General features: G+C 38.9%; 1 protein-coding gene across 7 annotated transcripts in view; it reads right to left on the reverse strand.

Moving 5' to 3' along the window:
• The window catches only part of CHD2 (chromodomain helicase DNA binding protein 2), a 125,161-nt gene that overhangs the window by 83,691 nt on the left and 16,268 nt on the right, over positions 1 to 25,202 (reverse strand). For 3 of the 7 annotated variants that reach the window (XM_067695748.1, XM_067695718.1, XM_067695709.1), the window contains 11 exons: positions 20,668 to 20,899; positions 17,178 to 17,264; positions 15,374 to 15,435; positions 10,772 to 10,834; positions 9,070 to 9,177; positions 6,236 to 6,376; positions 4,605 to 4,738; positions 3,156 to 3,381; positions 1,723 to 1,823; positions 537 to 581; positions 185 to 363 (listed from right to left, as the gene is read on the reverse strand). In XM_067695748.1, coding sequence (XP_067551849.1) covers positions 185 to 363; positions 537 to 581; positions 1,723 to 1,823; positions 3,156 to 3,381; positions 4,605 to 4,738; positions 6,236 to 6,376; positions 9,070 to 9,177; positions 10,772 to 10,834; positions 15,374 to 15,435; positions 17,178 to 17,264 — 1,146 coding nt within the window. In that variant the 5' untranslated portion in view covers positions 20,668 to 20,899. The remainder of the gene's footprint in view (positions 1 to 184; positions 364 to 536; positions 582 to 1,722; positions 1,824 to 3,155; positions 3,382 to 4,604; positions 4,739 to 6,235; positions 6,377 to 9,069; positions 9,178 to 10,771; positions 10,835 to 15,373; positions 15,436 to 17,177; positions 17,265 to 20,667; positions 20,900 to 25,202) is intronic. The other 4 variants (XM_067695734.1, XM_067695728.1, XM_067695756.1 and 1 more) reach the window with 2 other exon arrangements.

Here is a 25,202-nt window from a genome sequence, read left to right on the forward strand (position 1 = left end):
ATCCTCTCCTTTTGTTTTAATTATTTTCCTTTGATGTCAAGGTTAAGTCATTTTCTTTCTCTTCAAAATAGGAATTATCACTTACTTTTGTGGTATTCTCTCTTCCCAACATCTATCTATGTGGCCAACCCTTTGTAGCAATACACCTTTCCCCTGAAAATTCAAAAGCCAGCAGTCACCACACCTTGCATTCTCTTGTTGGGATGGTTTTTGAGTTGTTCCGACTATGGAAGCTGTCGATGCAGCTCTGGAATTTCTTTCCAATCAAGGCTTCATCTTCCCAGCTGCACTCTGAATAGGGCAGTCCCATCCATTTGCATAGATATTCAGGTTCGTTGGAAGGTGCCGGCTTCCGACTGTGAGCTATTTCACATATAAAAATTTACAGATCAGCAACTGTCAATTAAAGGAGAGGAGTGACATTCTGTTTTATGTATAACCAAGGAAACACCATGTGGCAAAGCTGTAAATATTCTGCAAAACATGAACTGCTCTTAAATGCTAAACAGTATTTATAAACATGTTGTCTTGCTTACCTGGAAAATCTGTTTGACCCAGTGTAGATTTGCTCGTCTTCACAGCTAAATAAATGGAAAGCTGGGTAAGTTATCACCATAACCAAGAAAACGGTGACATTTTAGGTCCTATGAATAAGAGTACAAATATACTCTACTATCTCACATCTTAAAAAAAGAAAAGAAAAAGCAGCCTATCCAGCACTTACCCCATCTCTCTGTTCCCCCTTTACAACAAGGCTCCCCAGGGGAGCTTTCTTCATACTGTCCCCTCACTCTCCCCTGAAGCCACCCCATCAGGCCTGTAGCCCCACCACTTCATGGGTCCATCTCCCCAGGGCCAGGCCTGCTGCCAAGCTGAAGGATCAAGTCCCAGTCCTCTTTGACTGGCAGCGCCTCCTCCTGCCCGAGCCGCGTGAATCACCTGGCTCCCAGCACACCTCCCTCTCCTGGCTCTCCCCCTGTCTCACTGGCTGTCCTTTCTCACTCTCCTCTGCTGGTTTCTCTTCCTGACTTCCAAAAGCTAGAATACCCTCTGACTTCTACTCGCACCACGTACACATTCTTGATTATCTCATTAAACCTTAGGCTTTAAATACCATCTACATACGGATTATATCCTCAAATTTAAATCTCCAGTCCGGACTGAGTTCTAAACTCCAGACTCATATATGCTACAGCCTTCACAATACTATCCACTTAGATGACTGAGAAGTATATCAAACTGACAAATATCAAAATAAGTTCTTGATTTCCATTCTTTCTATTTCAGTAAATGGTACCTCTAGTCTCCTATTTGCTCAGGTCAAGAATCTTGGCACCATCCTTGCCACCTCTTTCTTTCCCCGCATCTCCAAATCTACTGGTAAAGCCTGTTAGCTTTTCCTTCAAAATAAATCTAGGCATCTGTCTATTCTCCAAAAGTATACCTACAAAAATGCATTTTTAAAAAATATTTATTTATTTATTTGGTTGCACTGGATCTTAGTTGCGGCAGGCAGGCTCCTTAGTTGTGGCATACATGTGGGATCTAGTTCCCTGATCAGGGATCGAACCTGGGCCCCCTGCACTGGGAGCGCAGAGTCTTAACCACTGTGCCACCAGCGAAGTCCCACATTTTTTCAATATATATACATTACTCCCAAAAGAAAAAGTTCTATTATTCCTGGAGCTCAAACACTGCTTAGATGAGTTTCCATGTACTTACCTATTACTCTTTCTACTATCTGATACTGTTTGTTCAGCTCTGAGGCCAGCTCTTGTTGGCAGTTGAAATATTCCACATCTTCAGGAGAAACTTTCCCTAACCTGGACAGAAGACAGACAGAAAAAATAAATACTTATTAGATTTGGGGGATCCATATACATCTGTCAATGCAAAGTCAAGGTAGGAAAGGAAACTTAGTCTTTACTTTCATATGTCCCTTAATAATCTTTTACTAATAATTAGGCCAGAGATTTTAAGAAAAACACGTAAGACTTAGAGAAAACACTAAAAACCTTAGACTTATAGGACACACCAGTTGTTCTCTCTGATGTGGCCCATTAATAAAGAAACCTAACAATAACTATTTTGGGTGATGAATTCATGTGATAAATTCATATATCTTAATAGATAAGGACAATAAAACTCTTCCAGATTTACAAGAAAACCTGCTTTTTTTCAAATATGTATGGGCTTTAGGCGTGATTAAATGTGGCTTTTTTTAGAAAACCAGTTATTCATACTTATAAAACGACAACACCAGCAACCTGAAATTGAATACTGCTATAGCTTTCAAGCATTTTTAAAATTCTAATCGCTTTACAAACTACCCATATCTTAGGGATACATATTTTTGTTTTCAACTCAAAGAAAAAAATTTCTGATTTACTGAAGCAGCATATTTTGCATAGTAATAAAACAGGAATTGGAACCCATTTGTCCCTATTCCTAACACAAAATAACCTCATCACATGACACTGACACATATGTCTTCAGGGGGAACTTATGCTTCTTTTTGTCAGTTTAGTTGTGTGTATGCTGTGACCCCACGTATGTCTCAGATGCAACCTAACATGCTCAAAGCTGTAAGTAAACTACAAACCACAGGCTATCACAGTTTCAGCACATCTCTGTCACATCCTTTCTGTAAACTGTGTAAAACCAAGATTAGTTTTAAGTATATCATAACCCAGAGAGTTCTAGATTATTAACTCCTGACATCCAAGCTACCCCAGGACAACCACAGAAAGTAACAAGGTGCTTAAGTACGTTAGCCTTGGACTCAGGCTACCAGAATTCCAATCCTGGGCCCTCTCACAGAGTTGCTCTGTACCTCACTCTTCCCACAAAAAAACATTTTGTTCAACAGTACAAATCTCATAGGATTACTGTGAGGATTAATGAGATCATGTCTGAAAAATGCTCCATAAGCTAGTTATTATTAAACTCTACAGACTTGGTGGCTACACACAAAAATATATACTATCTTCAGCTCACAGTTTTATAAAACGTAATCGTGGATGCCTCCACGTTCATTCAGATGCTAAAGGCAAAATTTGATATTCTAGATAGCTGTGTTCTCCATGGACTAGTTAAAAACCTTCCCTTCCTCCAGGCTGCAAATGTATTTCTTTTATCCAGGATGGATAATGTACCATTGCTTGATTTCATCCTCTTTCTTCTTGAAGTTCTCTAGTTTTTTTAGGCCCTTCACTTTCTGCTGCTGTAAGGACTCTTCACTCTCCCACGTGCTATGGATATACGACCAGCCCTTCCACTTGATGAGGTACTGGACTTCGCCTTCATCCTTTTCAGGGTCAAAGTCGCCACTAGGGTCTCCGTTAGCTTCAACTGCATATACAGTAGTAGAAGCTCCAGTGGCTGAAAAAGGATTCAGTTAAATTTTAAAAAGCATATTAAACCAGACATTGAAAAGCTTCCCAAATACACAAATGTCTAAAAAGTCTCTTTATGGATGAAGCACCAAAATCCTTTGACTCGAAATAAGCAGAAATTCACAAACAATACAGAATGAACATGTTCAACAATTTCAAATATTTTCATGATGCAAACCCAATTTTCACTACTTAAAACATTACAAAATTTGCTGGTGAAATCAAAGAAATCTCTGTATCCAAACATAATAAAAATGGAACAGCAATATCCTTTTGTTCTGGTCCCTACTAACTCAGAAAACAAATCTCTCTCTCTCTCCAGGAATATTAAGAACAAGGTAAGAGAATTTAAAATCTCCCCAATTACTCAACCACCCAAAACTCCCTGTTGACTCTCTTAACCTCAAGTAAGCCTGGATAAAAAAAAAGACAAAGAAAAATGAATTATGTATTATTTTGATATTTCCTATATGGAAAGGTTACTTTAAAAAACTGAGTTGTGAGATATCTCAATTTGGATATAAAAAATTCTTCACTACTGTCCAAATATGTATTTAACGCGTTTGACACTTATCACAAGGAGATTCAAAAACAAGTAACTAAAGGTAGATTTACTTAATGTTAATAATCAAGAATCTCTGCTGCATCACTGGTTTTTAAGATATTAAAACATCTTTAACCAGCTCAATTTTAAAATCTCAAAGACATATGGGACACAGCCCTATAGTCTCAGGTCAGTTTTTCTGTGGGTCAGAAAAACTTCCACATTTCACAACAAATAAGGGCATGGACTGAAATTCATCACTTCAGAGCTCAATACATAAAATTTGGGCCTTACTGAGCAGATATAAAAAGTAATTTGTTAGCTTCCAATGGCAGGGAAGGGGCAGCAGGTGTCATGTCTGGCCGCAAAGGTGTCAAGAAGCCCCTGAAGCAACCCAAGGATCAGGCTAAGCAGATGGACGAGGAAGGTGAAGCATGCAAGCAGAAACAGAAAGAGCAGAAGAAGTAACTCAAGGAGCTAAAAGCAAAGGCCAAGGGGAAGGGTCCCTGGCCACAGGTGGCATTAAGAAATCTGGCAAAAAGTAAGCTGTTCCTTGTGCCTGAGGCAATGATGATCCTTAACTCTATTCCTGTTTAAACATCTGGACTCCCTGCCATAACATCTGTTGCCACCTATGGCAAAAATGAAGTGTTGTCTTCACATACCTCCTTTCTTTCCCAGCCTTGAATCTAAGACCTTTTCAATAGTTTCACTATTATCCTGCTGTTCATCAGCTCCTTCTCCTGTCATTTCAATGAGGTCATCTGAGTCAGTCTCAAAGTCATCGTCTTCTTTATAACTGCATGAGGAATAATGCCGAATAAATGAGAAACTATCTTTTCAGATTCAAACACCACCATACATAGTATCATTAGGACGAGGAACCATACCCTTTTGGCTGCAACATGCTGTTGTGCAGATCAGCCACGATAAAATGGGCTTGAAGTTCATTTTTTTTTCCTGCTTAAAGTATTAATGCATGTTCACAGATAGCTGCAGGAAGGCTAACATATTTCAAAATAGAAACTGACTACAGTGATTTCTGTAAGCAAGACATAGAAAACTACTACAAAGACACTCCTATGTTTTCTTATGTTTTCTTTTTTTTTTTTTTTTTTGCTGTACGTGGGCCTCTCACTGTTATGGCCTCTCCCGTTGCGGAGCACAGGCTCCGGACGCGCAGGCTCAGCGGCCATGGCTCACGGGCCCAGCCGCTCCGCGGCATGTGGGATCTTCCCGGACCGGGGCACGAACCCGTGTCCCCTGCATCGGCAGGTGGACTCTCAACCACTGCACCACCAGGGAAGCCCTGTTTTCATTTTTTAATGAGGTCATTACTATGTATAAACAAGGAAACAACTACAAAGAAAGAAAATGCACGATAAATGAAAAAAATTACTAGTATTCCATTAGATAAAAGCGGAGCAATACATCTAAGATTGAATGTACCGACCCTCCATTTTGTCTCCCAATAACAAGAATATGAAATTTAAGTATTCTCAAGTTACTGAGCATACTTCCTGGTAATAAAATATTAAAATGTAACCTTCCACCATATATTAACAACAAACGGTTTGGGGGTTACAGAAGAGAAAAACACAATTCTGGATGCAGTACAGCTGTAGGAGGAAAAAGTGCTGAGCTACATATTAACATACTCAAAACCTAGTCCTAGCTTTCAAAGTATTAACTGGATACATTGAACAGGTTATTAATAACTCCAGGACTCAGTTTCACCATCTTTAAGTAGACCAAAAGAAACCTGCATATCCTCCAAAAGGAAATTAAATACCCTTTGATTCATATAAAGTAAAATATTTATGTTTGCATATATCTATTCCTTTATTTCATTTTCTATTAATGCTTCATATCGTATCGTAAGCTTGATAAGATTATTATATCCAAATAATACATAAGCTGAAACAAAAGAATTTGGCTGATTCAAACAGCAATTCAAAAGTGAAAATACAATCCTAATGTCCTTCCTAAAAAAGGATGTTATGAAATGAAGATAACATCACTACCACCTCAACGAAACATGAACTTGAAATAAAGCAGTTCTCTTCATAGGAATGAAGGCTTGAAATGAGTTATCACTATTCTTTCCATATTCCTATTGGCCAGAACCATTCTTTTTGCAAGAACCCTGACCAGATTTCCGAATACAACCTCAAGACACAGGTCATTATTTTTACCTATCAAATGCCTAATTCTGGACTTATCAGAGCCAAGCTCTAGCCAACTACACTATCACCTTCCCTTCACACTAATGAAAACCTTCTGGGGCATCACCTACCTAACATTTTTAGCCGCTCTGCGGCGAGTCTGCCTTTTGGGAGCTTCATCATCTTCATCCTCATCATCAGAAGAATCTTGCTTTTTCCTCTTTCCACGCTGCGTCTTAGGTTGCTTTTTAACACGAGGTTTGGGCATTGCTCTAAAATGAGAAAAGAAAAAATGGCGAAGTCCTTACTTTATCATCTGTTGTCTACTTCAAATCTATATAACTGTTATTTCCCAGAGCAGGGTTCATACATAGGAATTAACCCGGGGAATGTTAGACATGAATATTCCCAGGTCCCATTCCCTGAGATTCTAATTCACTAGAGATCTGCTTCACTAGAAACACGAAAGTGATTCTACTGCTAACACCCTTCAGTCATTTATAGGAACAGTCAGCCCTCTGTATCTGCAGGTCCACATCTGCATATTCAACCAACCATGGTTCAAAAATGTATTTGCAAAAAAAATTCCACAAAGTTCCAAAATGTAAAATTTGAATTTGCTGAGCATTAGCAGCTATTTACGTAGCATTTACATTGTATTAGGTATTATAAGTAATCAACAGATGATTAAAAGTATACAGAAGGAGATGCATAGATTATACGAAAATACTATAGCACTTTATATAAGGAAGCGACTTGAGCATCTGCAGATTCCGGTATCTACAAGGGTCCTGGAACCAATTCCCCGCAGGGACGAAGGGAAAACTGTACTGTGGGTTCTGAGGCAACGGTTCTCAACTATTCCTCAAGATCACCTGACATAAAAATACACATGCAGCACGCTGCTGATGACAGCTCTCTGGTGGGCAATTTGGAAATATCTATCAAAATGACAGGGCTTCCCTGGTGGCGCAGTGGTTGGGAAACCGCCTGCCAATGCAGAGGACACAGGCTCGAGCCCTGGTCCAGGAAGATCCCACATGCCGTGGAGCAACTAAGCCCGTGCACAACTACTGAGCCTGCGCTCTAGAGCCCGCAAGCCACAACTACTGAAGCCCTGCGCCGAGCCCGTGCTCCGCAACAGGAGAAGCCACCACAATGAGGCATGCACATGGCAAGGAAGAGTGGCTCCCGCTGGCCACAGCTAGAGAAAGCCTGTGTACAGCAACGAAGACCCAACGCAGCCAAAAATAAATAAATAAAATAAATTAATTTATTTTTTAAAAAATTACAAATATAACAATTTTATTTCTGGGAATTGACTTTACAGATATAGACTGATACAGACACAGTAAGGTATTCACTGTGGTATTTGCAATAACAAAAGATTAGAAAAACTAAACATTCATCAACTGGGAACTAGTTCAATAAACAGAATACTACGCAACCACAAAAAAGGGAGTTTTCTGTGCATTGATAAGGAAAGATTTCCAAGATAATGAAAGAAAAATGCAGAAGATGATGCATGGAATGCTATAATCTGTATAAAGGAAGTAAAGGACAAGAAATAACTGCACATATATTTTTCTCCTATGTACATTAAATATACCAGGAAGGCTACCTGAGAGACTGTGCCCTGCTACAGACCAATGGAACGAACTAAGGAGGTGGCCCCTCGATTGACTTCCCTGCAGCCAGGACTGAGAGCCACAGACTAGGAGCTCTCAAAAGGAAGTCCCCAAGTTCTCCATCAGTGGTAAAAAGGTGAAAGGAGAAAGAGGGAGACGGAAACTCACAATCATTATCACCTGTTTCTCTCATACCTGCCATAACCAACACTACACAGACAGATGATCAGAGACTCAATAAATGATGGGTAAAATCTAGAAGACAGAACTGGAGTGGATTCCAGCCCTGAGAACTGAAACTGAGAAGAAAGGAAACAAAACTCACTGATGAATTTCCCTGCTGGGGTGGGAGGTGAGGGGTCAAGTACAATGTCCTAAGCCAGGGATAGACACATGTTTGCTGTAAATGGCTAGAGGATAAGTATCTTTTACTTTCTCAGACAAGAGGCAAAGTTGAGGCCACTAAATAGGTACTTATATAACAAGAGAAAATAAATTTTAACAAATATTTTATTGACGAAAGTCAAAATAAAATAATAATCATTGAGTACTTTTTCGTGTAATACAACATTTACTAACGAGAAGAACAGAATTCTTTTTGAAGGGATAACATTTCACTTCGCTAGGGTTCAAATTTAGTGTTCCCCATCACCAAACTACAAATGTTCACCTATAAAAGCTATATGGAGTTCGCAGGCCATACAAAAATAGGTGGTGAGTGGGATCTGGCCCAAAGTCAGTATCTGCCAAAAGCATCCTAAGCAATACTACAAGGAGGTAAATTTTCCTGGGGCCTCTCTGCCTCCTGCCTTCCGTTCCCCATCACCACTGCCTTTCATTGCCATATGTCTGATCAAAAATTACCAGTTTCCTCTCATCGCCACCTACTTCCTTCCCTGCACAGATTCTCTGCTTAACGTTATAAAGATTATGAGAACAGGGTAATAAACAGTAAAGTATGCTTTGAACCAGCCAATTAAACTTAACAATTAGTTCTCCCAAAAAGAACTTGTACACTAGTCAAATACACAGGGAGCTTTTTTTAAGAGTGGAAGATACATTCGCTCCTCATAACTAGTCTGCCTGGAGTATGAACAGTAAGATCCACTCTGAGCTACATACCATGCAAACACACAAAATCAATATAAGTAGCTCAGTAATCGAATTACTTGTTAATGATGCAGGCTGGCAAGAAGTTAACCAGACATTCAAAATCCGGAATCACAACACACTGTACCCCATCAATTAAGGCCTTCAGGCTAGCACTACATCGTCCTTCTCAATCTAACACAAACTAAGCTCGACCAGAAGCAGAGATGTTCAAGCAAACACTGCACCTTCTGGGGACAGGTCTTCTGGCTTTCACTTTTTTTTGCTCTGGTTCGCTCTCTGCACTGGTGCCTTGTTCCTGTTCATCTTCTGAGGGCTCCCGTTTCCATTTTTCTCTGTGATCAAAAGCAAAGCAAAATTTTTTTTTCTAAAAGAATTCTTCAAGATTTGTTTAGCTTGAAGAATCTGACAAATCTGACAATCTGATTAGCCAAAAAGGCAGAACATGTATATTTTAGATATTATGCTAAAAGATTTGTTCTAGCTCCATTTAAATTTTGGTTGTGTTCCTTCCTAGGCTGTGTAATATCTATTCCTATTTTATATCTGGTATCAAAAATAAATGAAAATGGAAGCTAAGGCTGTATTTTTTAAACCGTTTGTTCTGAAAAAAAAAAAAAATCCTGCTAAATCTCTAATATTCTATTTTTATTTACTACTATCATTGACCAGATTGAAGCCATAATATATACTAGATCAGAGGTTCTCAAATTTTAGCATGGATCAGAACCACCTCAAGGGCTTATTAAAAGAGATTTTTGGGCCACAGCCAGTTTTTGATTCAGTAGGTGTAATGTGAGGCCTAAAAATTTGAATGTTAACAAATTCAGATGATGCTGAGAGACTTGAGAACTACTATACTAGTTATTTTAACATCTTTAGAATACACTGAGAAAACAATCCCCAAAATTATTTTTCAATGATAAATCTACTACCTACTAAATAACCTGTTCAACTAATGAAGTAGTTTTTAATAATTATTAAATACAGTAGGTATTCTTTTGCTCCTCAAGATCGTAGAAGACTTGGGAGAGCCATACCCTATAGGTGCCCTACTATCCCCAAACAGTTTTTGAAGTTTACTTGAATACCAAACAAGACATCACATAAACTCAGCTCATTTCTCACCTGCAGGGAAGAAGGAAGGAGCATATATAATAGCTACTGGGCATGAAATATCTAGAGGAAAAAAAAAAAACTTAATAGGCAAGAACCTGGGGTTCTCTCTAAACAAAACAATTACCATTGTGTCTCTGGGTCTGTGTATAGAAAATGAGGTTATGCTAAAGACAACTCTTGCCAAGTTGCAAAGTCAAATCAATATTCTTCATGGGAGAGTAAGTCCAAGTAATAGTGGAAGAACCTTCCTAAAAGGTCCAGGAGCCACCTTGCACTTGAATTAGTGGAAACATCACAGGAAAAAATGTTTTTTCAACCCTTCCATGAAAAGGCAGTGGAGCACTTCTACGTACATTACTCAAGTTCTACTGGCACTACCATTTCATATCCATTTACCTAACAGTAGGTCACTACATGTGGGCAGGGTATCTTTGTACCAGAGCTTAGCACAAAGGCAGGCAAATGGAGATACATCTTTGTTAAATAAAGAAATAATTAAAGAATGAGTCCTATCAGACTGTCAGACAGGTAGGGTGCTTTCGGAAGCAGACTGGTAAGATATTAAGGCCTACTATTGTCACCTAATATCCTTCACTCTCTCTTTAAAGCAAACTATACTCTGGGAACCTGCTTTATTCTCCTTGCCTAGAGCCTCGTACAATAAATGTCTGCTAAGGAATCCAAGGAATAGATGGTGACGACCAGGAAGGAAAAAAGGAAGATGTCTCCAGCAATTGGGAGATTGGCACCTACGGCTACAGTCTCCCTTGGGCCAAGTCCAGAACAGTTTACCCTTTAGAAGGAACTCACACAGTCAAACTGGAGAGAAGTGGTTTCACAGGAAACAAGCTTGAAAGAACATGCACGTAAGACCTAAGGGAGAGCAGATCAGATGAGAAAGATCCACAGTCAAGTATTATTTGTAATTTACATAACTCTGCCAGAAATTGAGAATCTATATCAGGGTAGCTAATAAGGTCCACTTCCATAACTTTAGGAGACTAAACCGGCAGTAAACACTGAGAGAATGGATGTTGAGTCTAGTTTTCCAGTTAAACTGCAGATTTGTAGACTTACAGACAACCAGGAGGACTTAGAATCTCCCAATTTAAGAACGTACAAAGGGCTCCCCTGGTGGCGCAGTGGTTGAGAGTCCGCCTGCCGATTCAGGGGACACGGGTTCATGCCCCGGTCCGCGAAGATCCCACATGCCACAGAGCGGCTGGGCCCGTGAGCCATGGCCACTGAGCCTGCGCGCCCGGAGCCTGTGCTCCGCAACGGGAGAGGCCACAACAGTGAGAGGCTCGCGTAACACACACACACACACACACAAAAAAAAAGAATGTACAAAAAATTAGCAAATTGTCTGGTTCAAAGGCCTCTTCCCAGGTAGGGGGAAGCTCAAGACCAGGGAGAACAAGCTGTTTGGTACATGTCAAATCCCCAACCCTGCTACTCTCAACCATAACCTACTGAAGACCACAGAATCTGCAAACATTAAAGCCAGGGTTACACATTCTGGGAGGATCTGAACAATCAGAGGCCTAAAAGATCTAAATGAGTTTTATGTATGTGTATTTGAAATTGGCTGGATTACTTCAAACTTCATTTTAATTTTCCAGAATAGAGGGGGGAAAAAAGTAAGTTACAACCAGCAATACTAAGTCATTTTGTATAAGGGGTGAAAAAGGCAATCAATTACAAAAAGATTACTGCCCAACCCTGGCTCTCCAACAGGTGAAACCGATGTCCACTTCTAGTTTGCTAGCTTCTCATATAATGCAAATTTTATGAGGGAGACTCCCTGACTAAGCTGTATATTATATGCTGGGCTACAATGAAGAGAAGTCTAAAATATAAGATCGTGATTAAAATATTTTTCATACATTAAAGGAGACTTGAATTGCCAGATTCAGCTCTAAGAGGCCATCAATGGGATTCCCTAAAAGGGAATCAATGGAATTTTTGCCAAAATTTTGGGAACTGGGGAGAAAACTACCAAGATTTGGCCACTGAGGCCTCAAGGCAATATAAATAGATAGGAAAAAGTCAGAATGCAAGTTAACTGGGTATAGTTTTCTTCCTTTACTAAGAAAAGGTGGTTGATAGGACACAAATCAAATCTGAACTGTAAAGGAGGGAAGGAACAAAAGCCATTTTTAAATAAAATGGGCCTAAACTCTGGTCAAGAGCCATTGAGGCTTCCTATTAACTGTCTCTAAGAGCTCAAAGAAGGGAACTCCTTTCTCCTCCACTTTAGAAGGCAGGTAAGGAAAAGAGGGAAAGAGTTGCTTTAACTTCACTGATTTTCAGTAGATTTTCCCGTAGAGAATGCCTTTCAGTACCAATTCCCAGTGAAAAGGGGAAATCTGGGGCTAACGAGGATTCTCTTCCAGTGTCACAGGACTGTGACAGACTTTCAATTCAAAGCAATGGAAAGGGAGAAATAACTATAATCCCAGGAGAATAACTTCAAATGATTACAGCTGAAATACTTTTCGAAATTCCAGTTGGGAGAGAGGGGTTTGGAACCACTGTACAGTGGGGTTAAGCATTACTGGGACCGTAACGAGTCAGGAGAAATCCCATACAACATTTCACAAATTAGGGTAACATGAATAGCGACTACATAAAAAGGGTTCAATGATCAAAACAGCATGAGTGGGTGAAGCAAAACTCAAAATTTTGTTTGTATGACTTTAAGTCAGGGGTTACAATCTCAAATACCCACTGGGGCCAGGTAAGGACCATAAATGGGGTCAAATGGAGAACTCACGGCCTCTCCAAAGGTTACAAAGACCAGTGTTAAGTGGGGCAGCACCAACAGCTTTTCTCAAAAACTAGAAATCTAGATTCTTACATACCATCCCTCAATTTTCAACACTGCCAACTAATTCAAAAAATGTTTTCCTCTTCTAAGCTTTTAAAATGCTAATTCACATGACTCAAGGAGAGTTACTCCCTTCCAAGACTGTACCTTCAGAAGTGTCAATGTCATAAAAGCAAAGAAAGTCTGTGAAAGTGGTCTGGATTAATGAAACCTGACAACTAACATATATTTAACCCTAGATTGGATCCTGTCCTGGGGGTGGAAAAATATTATGAAAGACATTATTGGGTTGACTGACAAAATGGGAATATAAATTAGACAAAGGGGTTGTAGCAATGTTAAATCTATTTACGTTAAAACTGTATTGTGCTTATGAAAAAAAATCCTTATTCTTAGGAAATACACACTTAGAACTCGGGGGTGAAAGACCTTGATGTATGAATCTTAGTCTGAAACATGTGTGCAATATATAAGGAGAGCACCCACAACGATAAAGCAAATGGTGCAAAAATGGTAACCAACGGTAAATCTCAGTAAAGTACACAGGCATTCTTTGTACTACTCTTATTCTTACAATTTTGCTACAGTTTGAAATTAATTCCAAAAAAAAGTTTAAAAATGGCTCCTTTTAAAAACTTTAAAATCTGTGATACAATCTGCAGGGCAGGGTTTCAGAAAAACACTTTTCTGTGCTAATATTTCCAAATTTCCACTCCCTTTGAGTGAGTCTCTCAATTCTGAAATTCATGTGCACACACACTGGGTTCTGTTACCCTTGCTCAGATCACAGAGGCCCCTGTAGTGCTATGCCTTGCAACCTGAGCCTTAGCAGTTGTAGGACCTCCTCTAATTAATGTTAGAAGAGAAGAGGTCCCCATAAGCCCTAGTACTCTCCAGCTGCCCAGAGGATGACAAGAAGTGAGGCCAGCCCAGGGCCCAAATAAACAAGCATGAGGAGAACCTCAGCTTCTGCTAAGTTCCTATGGAAGCAGCCAGGGGTAGAAAAGCAGCATCACAGAAGACACAAACCCCCCACAAGGAATGAAAAGGTTCTACTCAAGGGAAAGAATGGTCCATGAAGGCCACTGAGAGTTGCCAACTTTGGAGAGCTCTCAGGATTGATAGGAGAGGGAAAATAAATACAGAAGCCAGTCAAAAGAGTAAGTCCGATGTGTTACACAGGGACTGAAAAAATGGAAGGCTTCTCCACACCCAGATAAAGCCATTAAAATGAGGAGCTCAGGGACTTCCCAGTGGTCCAGTAGGTAAGACCCCACGCTTCCACTGCAGGGGACACGGGTTCGATCCCTGGTTGGGGAATTAATGCAGCACGGCCAAAAAAAGGAAAGAAAAAAACGAGGAGTTCATGTTTTCAAGTACAGCCCATTTAGATTCCAGCCAAGAGACCAGCAGAATGTAGCCAGACGGTGGAGGAAAAAGCACATGCATGGACTTCCCAAAAGCCCCCAAAAGGCCATTAGCCTGGGAAGCTGAGAACAGAGTCTCCCAAGCAGGCCCTGGGACTGGGGAACAAGAGCCTTCTGAGCTGCCAAGAAGTACAGGCTTGCCTACAGTGATCATTTCTCCAACTCTAACGAAATATTTAAAACACAAATGAAAATCATATGCCCTGTGGGCAGGGCAATATTAAATACTACTTGACTTTTCTTAGCATAGTTTCTAATAACCCTGTTAGGTCAGCAGAATAAGTATTACTCTATTTTGGAGAGGAGGAAATGGATTTTAAAAACTCACATTACTTTGCTTTAGGCCAAACACTTAAATTAACGATCACTAATACTTTAAAACAGAGAATATATAACTGGGGCTCTCAGTGGGAGCCAAGGACAATCGTTTACCATGAGAACCCCCTGAATTTGTGTGCAGGGTTTTGAGTATTCTTCTGAGGAGACAGGCTGTAGAATTCAGTTTGTCAAAGGGATCCACACATCCCCCCAAAAAAGGTTTTTTTAATTATTTCTCCCCCCCCAAAAAAAGCCAAATTTTTTTTACCATAAGTAGAATTTTTTAAGTTTTAAAATAACAAATATATAATCTATATCATAAAGGGATTTCATATTAAGCCCATGAATTAAAATTTTCTGGCTTATGAACTGCAATAGTAAAACTACATGGAAACAACAATGTGAAATTTCATACTAAAATGGGTGTCCAACCAATATAACTTTGCCATGCCAACACAAAGAACAAATGAATAGGAAAAACAGCCAATCTAAATGTGTTCCTTGTTTATCTACAATAGAATACCAAATGCCTATATGTTTGATATTCGTGCACATTTTTAAGAAAAAAAATAATTGGGCTAACTGGGCAAATCAGATGGAATAGCTGGGGTTTGCCCCATAAAGTAGCCTAACACCTACATGTGAAAAACTAAGAATCCTGGGCTTCAAATGCCACTGCTGCTGCAGCAGATTCAGATGAACAGGAATCCAAGATAGCAAGAGACAGAAGTGGACTCTGGGCCCTGGGGTGCGCTACAGACACAATGAAGGCAGTCCCAGAAATGCTCACATGCTCCAAACTACCAAATTAAGTAATTTCCCCCATGAAAGACTTACTGTTTTTTCAGCTGCCTCTGGCCTCTTCTTTTTGGGCTCCCACTCTCAGACCCGCTACTTGCCTTCAGTGTGTGAGGGGGAAAAAATGATTACAGACTTTAATTCACAGTTCTTAGGGATAACACTACCCTCTGGTTCAACAATCTACTCAATATATTCAATATGAGTTTTTAGACAGAAAGAAACCTAAGCATCTGATTGGTGGTGCTCACTTTTCTTTTGCTTTGAAAATTAATTTGTCTGTTACTGCCGAGTTACTTCTAACGCCAAGAAATATTTCTTTCAGCTTGACTTCTGAAAGAATACAAACGCCAGGAAATATTTTTTTCAGCTTGACTTCTGAAAGAACACAGTCCAATAAAATTTTCTGTGATGATGTATCTGCAGTGGCCCACAGAGCAGCCAGCAGCCACATGTGACTGAGCCCCTGAAATGTGACTGGTGTGACTAAGGAATGGATTTTTCATTTTACCTAAATTTAATTAATACACATTTTAAAAGACACATGTCTAATGGAGACCAAAGTGGATGCTGCAGATATAGACTGTCACACTAAAATGCCACACGTTTAGTGTGCCATTAAAGGCGGTGACTACGGACCTGTTTCATTTCAGACTCATTAAAGAGCATGTTCAGTCATGAGCCAGCAGCCCTCTGCTAAAAGCACAAGGCCAAGTAACTTTACAGTCACAGACATTTGAACAACTCTTTTTTCTCCCAAGTTAAGCAAATTGGCAAAGTACTCCCATTGCTGTTAGTCTTGTGCCCTACAGAGAATGTGTTAATTTATACACAAAAGAGAAAAGATGCGGCTGGTTATAACAAACATGGAAAAAAGAAAGGTAGCTAAGGTAAACCAGCTCAGAGGTCACTGAAAATAAAACACCATAAATGCAATGCAGGTGTTACGGTCAATTAAATTTTTTAAGTGTATTTACTACCCCAAACTCACTAACCTTTGGCTACTAATATTTAACTTTCATCAGAAAGATATTATATATTTAAGAATAGCAAAGTTCTCCTAAGAATGCAGAGAGGGGACATTTCACTGAGAGACCAAAGAACGTGTCTTCAGAATGCAGTCTATAAACCTAACATAGAGGTAGAACTTAAGAGGATTTCCGTAAAAACATCACACAAACAGAGAAAAGGTCTGATTCTACAGAAACAACAGAACCCAGTACATAACACTAATTTTAAAAACCATCAATCTATTCAATCTCTGACAATTTGATCAGAGAGTAAATATGTGTTAAACATTTTATACTGCACATTAAAAATGAACTAGGAAACCAAATTTAAACCATTTAGGTAAAATAAAATACTTAAGTTAAGCAAACTCTCCTTCCTTTCTCAGCAGTAAATCTGAAACTACTTCCATTGTTACATGTGCTTAGTTACCCAGGTAACAAAATCTAGAAGATTTAGAAACTAGGTATTTTAAAAAGTAAACTTCTTGCTATAATCAACTGCACTATGAGAAACATTAAAAAAAAAGAGAGAATTTGAGGCCAGTTCTATATAATACTCTCTCTACTAGAGCATTCACATGACATGATCTAACTCTCTACATGATCTAACTCTCTACTAGAGCATCACAAAACATGATCTTTCTGGTAATTTTATTTTTTTAAAAGCCACATGTGGCTTTTCTTCTGTATTAGATTGAGAAAGCTCACTTTCGAGTCACTTAACTCCCATGCCTGAAGTTCAGTCTCGTTAATGGTAATACATATCAGAGTCAAAAAGGATAAGATAATTAAGGAGTCTGAATGTATCACCTTGAAACATTTCTTTTTCTTACCTCCTCCTTAATATTAAATCGTGATGGTTCTTGTCTGCTTCGGTTTGACCGCCTAACCCCATAAACATCAGGATATTCTTCCCACATCTGTAAAATTAATAGACCACACGTGAATCGTTTTTTCTTGACCCCCATTTACTATTTACATTACTGGAATACGTATTTCAATTTAAGAGAATTCAATTAGTTATTTGGTTATATATCAAAAGGGGTTTTTTGTTAGCTTTGTTTATGAGACAGTGAAGGACCATCTTTAAAAAGAATAAGGCATATTATCCGAGAACTCATTAAAGTTGTAACGATGCCTCTTCATTACTAAATGGCTTTAAACTAGAGGTCACACTGCTTACCCATTGTTAAAATATAAACTTACAGTTGAATAATATGGCAACATAAGAGAACAACTGCTTCCACTAAAGACAAAATATTTACTGATGAATTTTAAGTCCCTAATGCTTTCAGTTTTAGTTTTGACTGCACAAGACTCATCTGAGAAACTCAAAAAAATCAGCAGGGCCCCACCACCAACTCTCATTAAATAAGAATCAGTGCATTTGCATATTTTTTTAATTCCTCAGGATGTGTGACATGCCAGATACAGGCAAATTCGGTACTTCTTATGTTTAGCTAGAAGTTCTCAGAATGAGACCCAGTGGCACCCTTGCTCTAGCACACTTCATTTTATTCTCTAACAGTAGTTAACCCTTTGCCTTTAAGACCTGATTTTTAGTAAGGATCCTCACTAGTAATCAAACAAAGTTTAAAGAGGAATCAGTTGAAGAGAACATTTTTTTCACAATATACTGACACTATTTTATTAAAAGACTCAAATCAATAAATATAAAAAATTATAAAAGGCCCCCCTTCTTCCACCTCTAACAATTAGTCTAACCCCTAGCCTCACTCTCCTTCCCACAGATAACTATTAACAGGTATGTTGTGTGTTCTTTTAATGAAATCAATCACCTACAGGCAAAATGAATTTAAACGGATTGTGGAACAATGAAGTGAAGATGCTCAACAGGAGGTAAACACGTAGAAGAGATGCTTGAAAAAGCCAAGATTAGAAATGTGGGTTTGTCATCGAAACACGGGTGACAGCTAACGTCATGAAAATATTTGGAGTGAAGCAAGAGGAGAAGCCACAGGTTGAGGCTCATCGTGAAATGTGTGGAAAGTGGACCCCCAAAAAGACAAAAATGATGAAAGACGATCCAAAAACACATAATGTCACTAAGCCAAGGAAGGACATAATCAACAGTGCCTTTAAAAAAAAAAAAAGCCAAGTAAGCTGAAGAAAAACAAGGCCTCCAAAGGGAACAAGCATGATGTTCTAGGAAGAGGCATTTTAGAACCAGAAGCCATATAATCATGTAATCCAGCATCCTCAGTTTATAAATTCAGTTTATAAAAGTAGAAAATCCTTAACAACCTTAGAATAATATGAGTTGGAGGACAAAAGGCCCAACCAGGAGTCAGTAATAACCAAGCAGAAAGAAATCTAGGCAAAAGAGGCAGCACATGCCAAACACTCTGAACAAATGGGGCAGAGAAAGGAAGGCAGCAAAGAGCTTTGCTCTAGCGCTGCCTGCCAACCCCTCCCCCATCCTTTCTTGGACCTCTCCTAGAGCTATGAAATGACTCAGCACAGGTATTTATGGAGCTTTTATTAACTGGGTGGCTCAATGCTTTAAATGGCACTACATCAATTAGTTTTCCCATTTAAAAAGACAGGCATTCTGGCTCACCTGTTGGGACTTTATCACAGTATATACTGTAATACATACATCCTAAAATCATCTTGTGTTCCTGTTTGTCCTTTTGAGGGCTAATGATATCTAATTCAACTATTCAATAAAAAGCTACCATGTGAAAGGGAAGTGTGTACAGAAAACAAAGAGCTTTCTTTAGAAGCTCATTTTAGAATAATAATTTTTAAAGTCACAATCCAATCATTCTAACTGGCTAGTACATTCACCTATGTATTTATTAACTTTTTGGAACTTATCACCTTAACTTTAATATTCCTGCCTAAAGCTGTACTTCTATCTTAAAATTCAGTCTTATTCCCCTTTATCTCTTTAAAGGGAGTTTCATATATATATATATGTATATGGTCTTACAGTTAAACTGTGAATTCCAGACAGTGAGCACGATTTCAGCAAAGTTTTAAACACCTGACGCCAAGTCGTGTTTTCTATGGCTTCTTTTACTACCTGCAAGTAAAGAACTCTCCCCTGTACAGAAGAAAGTTAAAAGGTGGCCAAGCAAGACCTTCTGCAGGTAAATTTCTGAGCTGAATGACACTCAGAGAAGATCTCTAAGTGGTACTTCGACATTCAGGGTCTTTCTGAAATAGGTCACCACCTGAAATGTCTCTTGTGAAAGGTCACCACACACTGAGCAGGCAACAAAGCACAACACTTGAGTGTTAGAAGGTCACTTCTCTGGTGATGAGTTAATTAGCAAGGACAGCTTTCATTTTCCTATCCCTAACACTACTATCAGCATTCCCCAACCTCCCACCAGCTCTTAAGCGTCACTTACCATTAAGCAATGACTACGCTGGGAATAGAAGAAATGAAATAACACAGTTAATCCCAATTCTGTTTCAAGAGATAAAAGCAGTTTTTGTTTTTTAATTTCAGGATTGTTGAAGCTATTTTGTAAAACTTGCAGGTAACTTTAAATTGTTTGTATCGCTACAAAAATCTTTGTGTGCAGATGTAGGTTTGTATTTTAGAAGAAAAACTGATTTAGCATAAAGCTTTTAGTTTCTTTAAGACATTTTACTTCTAAATTTCTAAAAGCAATCTTTTTTATATTTTCAGTGATTCTAACTTAATTCTCTCAAAAGGGAATTTTAAAACATCAGCTGCATTTCTCATGACTAACTAGACCAAGTCATTAATTCTTCCCCAAAAGGGATTCATCCCAAAGTTTGGACATCAATGAAAAAATGCTATGCAACTCTATTTTTGCCTTTTTGCATTCTCTGCTGGAAGATTCTTGTTAAGCAAATACCTACATTGCCTAGGTACAGATAATTTCTTTTCTGTGAGGAGTATTTCTCCTTCCATTCTTCAATAGAACAAAAACTACCCTTATTCTTGAATTGGGATTATCCATCACACTACAACTGCATTCCACAATCATCTGTGAATGACTTTCTCTGGTATAATTCAGTGCTGTATTAAAAAATATATATTTTAACCACCTTTTTTAAATGTTAAAAACCAAAATAACAAAAACTGGTCTTTCTGCCCTATAATTTGATGGTTTATGTAATTATTTTCCTTATAGCCCTGTGTCTAATGAGTAGAGCAGAAAGCACTCCCCATTTAGACCCACAGACAGTATATTATTAGAAAAGGTGGCTGTAGATGAGTTTTCATTATCAAGATACACTAAGGAGTTTTCCGTGGGAAACAAAGGTCTGCCAGCTGGTCCTAGCTCACAGCACGTTTGTACTGTACAGCAAAGCCGATACCTTCTTCACATCAGCTATCCGTTCCTTCTTAGAGGCTGGCTTCTCTTTGGCTTCTGGAAGAACTGGCTGGGATTTGGAACCTCCCGATTCACTTTCAGATTCTGACTGACTCTCCGAAGATTCAGAACTACTGTTTGACTCGCTGCCATGTCCACTTCCTGGATCGCTGCCCTGCTCACTCTCCGACTGGCTGCCTGAGTCTGAACCCGAAGCTTCTTCAGATGCTGAATGACTTAAAAAAAAAAAAAAAAAAATTAAATATTTAAGAACTGCCACATAAATCTGTTTTAAAATAAAAATCCTAGTGTTAATATGACAGCAGATAGTAATTTGGTAATACAAGATCAAAATTTTCTAATTCACTTTTATAGTCTTATTTGCAAACAATGTCATTAGTCCCATTCTCAACATCCCTAATAGCTACCATTTCCTGAGTAGGTACATGATGCCATATGCCACCTAATTTATATAGATTAGCTTTTTTAAAAAAAAATTTTAAGGGGGATATTATTTTGTCCTTCATTCAGATGAGGAAAAACTGAAGCTCAGAAGTAGTTAAATAACTCTCCCAAGATGACACAGGTAGGATTTGAAACCAGGTCCATCTGCCTGAAATCCACTAAGTCTTATTTGTTCATCATCAGTCCCTCCCTCCTTAAGAGACAAAACCAAACCAAAATGAAACGAACGAACAAACAAACAAAAAAGCAACCAACGCAGAACAAAACAAAACCAAGGCAGAGTCACCCAAAGAATAAAAATGCAATCTGGTTGCAATTATCCAATCAGTGGTTCTGAAAAATAGGTGCAAATGAAAACATACACATGAACCCCAAACCAGAACTCCTGCCTTGAAATCTCCTGCAGTGAGTCCCAGACCTGGTAGAGTTAACAGAAAAGAATAAACAAAGAGCCTAACCCAATGAAGACTGCCATTGGCTTCCACACACCCCCACCCCTTCCTCATTCCAAACCCCTCCCAGGAAAGAGCAATGGTAAGTAGGTAGATGAAAGCAGAAGCCACACACACACACACACACACACACACACACACACACACAAAGGCGGCCAGGGAAGATTGAAGGCAATATATCACCCCCTGTTCTCCAATAGTTAAAAAGTAATTCATGGGCATGCTGGTAGGAGTGAGGATACTCTAAAGCAAAAAGACTAAAGTTGATGGACTCTACAGGAAAAAAGTGTACAGCTCACTCAACTCTTCCGCTTAAAAACTATCTTTTCATTTAGGAGAGGCAGAGCAGAGGAGGAGGCAAGCAGCAACCCACAACCTAGAGTAACATCAGCAGAAAGGACCCCGAGTTTAGCAACCAGGAGATAAAAGACACACGGCACGAAGCCAGAAAGGCTCAAAACAAAAACAAAAAAAAGAGAGAGAGGCTTTGTATTTTTGTTATTTACCACCACTCCCTTCCAAACTAGAAATGAGGCACTATCACTTGACAAACATGTCCACAGAATGAACAGGAGAGTACACTGGGAATGTCCAGTGTGATCCACAGCAAGCACAATGCAGTTGAGGGGACGTTAGTTAAGATGAGAAAGCAGTGAGAATAAATGGAGGGGGAGGGCGTCTACCTTGGAAGGGGAGCAGAAGGGGAAGACCATTTATTAATTGCCTATCATCTAACAGATGCCAGGCAATACGCTGAGTACGTTACATGTTCACTTTGCTTATTTCCCAGAACAACGCTTTTAGACACTATTATTCCCATGTGAAGGATGAAAAAATTGAGAAGTTTTAAATAACCTGGTCAATGACAAAACTAGAAAGTGCTGGGGGAGTCGGGGAGGGGAGCAGGAATTCCACCTCAAGTGTGGCTCTAAAAAGCTCATATTCTATTTTACCACAAGAGTTCAAAGCCTTAGAGACTCAGAAAATAAACCTTATCCCTGTTACACAACATCCAAAACCAGTCAGGCATCCCTGTAACAGCGACTGAGTACCTACAAGGCCTCATTATACTTACTGACTCCTTGGTCCTTTGCACAGGAAAGCTGACTAGTCCAGCTGACTAAGGCATCTTAAGTCACTTATTCTCCACCTGTGACCACTCAGAAGGTGGTCACCAGGCAAGAGGATAAAAGAGGAAGTACAGTTAAAAGGTGTAGGCTCTGGCCTCCATGGCTTGGGTCTCCGTCCTAGATCATCTCAGGCCTGTGCCCTCTTTTAACCTGTGACATAAATCATTGCAAATATGATGTAAACATGCAATGCCAACTCCCACATCAGGGTATATGTGTGTATACAAATATCTCATTCTCTTTAAACTGCCTCATAGAATGAATACACTACATTTATTTAAACTGCCCCCTTATTAATGGAACATTTAGGTTATTTTTAAACTGTTCTCTTAACCAACCAGCAACAAATATCCGTGATACACTTCCATATCTCTGTATTTCTGAGTATTTAGATTTCCAAATTGTTCACTATAACCAATAAAACTATAATATCTTTGTATATATGCCTTCATGTGCAGCTCTGTATTTGTGTTTGTGTAGGAAAGTGACCTCTGGAAACATAAAAATACATATAACACCTTTTAGGTAAAAAACACATCTATGTCTATGTGCATAAATACATTTTAATCACCAAATTGCTAACAGTGGTTTACTCTGTGAGATGGGTTATTTGAGTACCTAGTGGATTCCATGAACTACTTACTGGTGCAATTAAAAAATAAAAAAATTAGTAACTCTGAAAGTCAAACTCAAGAAAAGATAAACATCAAGTTTACAATTGTATTTACCTCTGGGGGTTGAGGGAGGTAGATGTAATCAGAAAATGATATTGGTGGGGGACTTCCCTGGTCGTCCAGTGGTAAAGAATCCACCTTCCAATGCAGGGGACGCGGGTTTGATCCCTGGTCCATGGGAACTAAGATCCCACATGCCACAGGGCAACTAAGCCCGTGCCGCAAACTACAGAGCCCACACGCCACAACTAGAGAGAGAAAATCCGCACGCCACACTAGAGAGAAGCCCGCGCACAAGGAAAAGCCTGCGCCGCAACGAATAAAGATCCTGCACGCCTCAACTAAGAGCTGACGCAGACCAAAGGAAAAAAAAAAATGATATTGGTGGGTTTTATGACTGAGGCTGAGTGGTTGAGTTCATAGTCATTTGTTATGTAAGTATTAATCTTTTTAATGTTTCAAATGGTTCATAAAAAATCCAACCAGAAGAGTCAAATTCAAGGCAAGGGACGTTAAGTATCCCCAATCCTATACAAAATGAGCTAAAGATATGAATGAGGGTGAGACCAAGTGTTGTTTTTTTTTTTTCCCATCATTTCTAAAACAAGTCAGATTTAAGAGACCTAAAATAATATTCGGGGGAAAAAACGTTTTTAAAAATAAGCCTTAATAAAGACATAAATGAATTAATTTGCATACTTCTCCTAGGAGGACAAGTTTCTAAATGTTGAAAGAGAAAAAGAATATTTAGGAAAAAACTATAAATACCTTCACATTTAAGGCACTGACGGTCTAATTATTCATTCCAAAGGCAGGATATTTCCTGAAATGTTATGCAGATTCACTATTAATGCTGAATGATAATAATAAATACTATCAATATTAAGTTATAGTTTGTAATGTTGATTTAGAGTAGGAGATGTGGGATGTCCACAGGACTGAAAAAAGGGACAAATCAAGTTAGTGGGTGAGTAGTCCTTTAGCTAAGCTTTCACCTAAAGTAATAAAATTACCTGATTTCCAATGGCATTAACAGTTATAAGGCAATTAAAAATGGAATTTCCAGGAATGATTAACCACCATAAATACAGAATCCTCATGAAAAATAAGTTTACCTAAAAATTACTCAAAACCTAAGTTGCAAACAAGTTTTATAATTTCTGATTGAACAATCATCACAAGGGAAATACAATGCAAAAATAAATAAAAGGGACAAGTCAAAATTGGGAGTTTTTCAATTCCAATAGAAAAATGCTTATTTAAAAAAAGCTTACTTCTTTTCATTCACTGATAAAAAAGATTTGACATCTGTTCAAAATCCTTTTTGAAGCTGGCAAAAATGGAGTGATTAAGTGTCTCTTACAACTGGACTCTGAAAGCAAGCAGCATTAATAGCTATTGTTCCATTTTTAATTTTTAATCACCGCTTCCCAGATAACCACAAGAGGGCAGCACAGCAACACTTCGCTACAGAGCAAGCCTGCGGGTTCTCGGCCCAAGAGCTGCCATTTCAGCACTTACTGGGTACTGTTTATTTTCCTAAACTTACAAAATGGCTGAACTGCTTGGCAGAGCTGTATTTTCTTTTTGTTGGTGGTGGTGAAAGCAAAATCTAGTAAAAACGCAAAGCCATCTACACTGGCATTCCATAAAGTTTATCTCCAGACTATGTTCTATCAATATGAAAATAGCTAACATTTGTGGAGCACTTCTGTGCCATTTGCAAACATTCCCCTCTAATCCTTCATTTTACGTAAGAGGACTAGCCCAAGTGTGTGTAATGTCACCCCCCAGCCCCACAGCCTGAATTATGAAATC

The sequence above is a fragment of the Pseudorca crassidens genome, chromosome 1 (assembly GCF_039906515.1).
Source record: "Pseudorca crassidens isolate mPseCra1 chromosome 1, mPseCra1.hap1, whole genome shotgun sequence".
Classification (NCBI taxonomy): Eukaryota; Metazoa; Chordata; class Mammalia; order Artiodactyla; family Delphinidae; genus Pseudorca; species Pseudorca crassidens.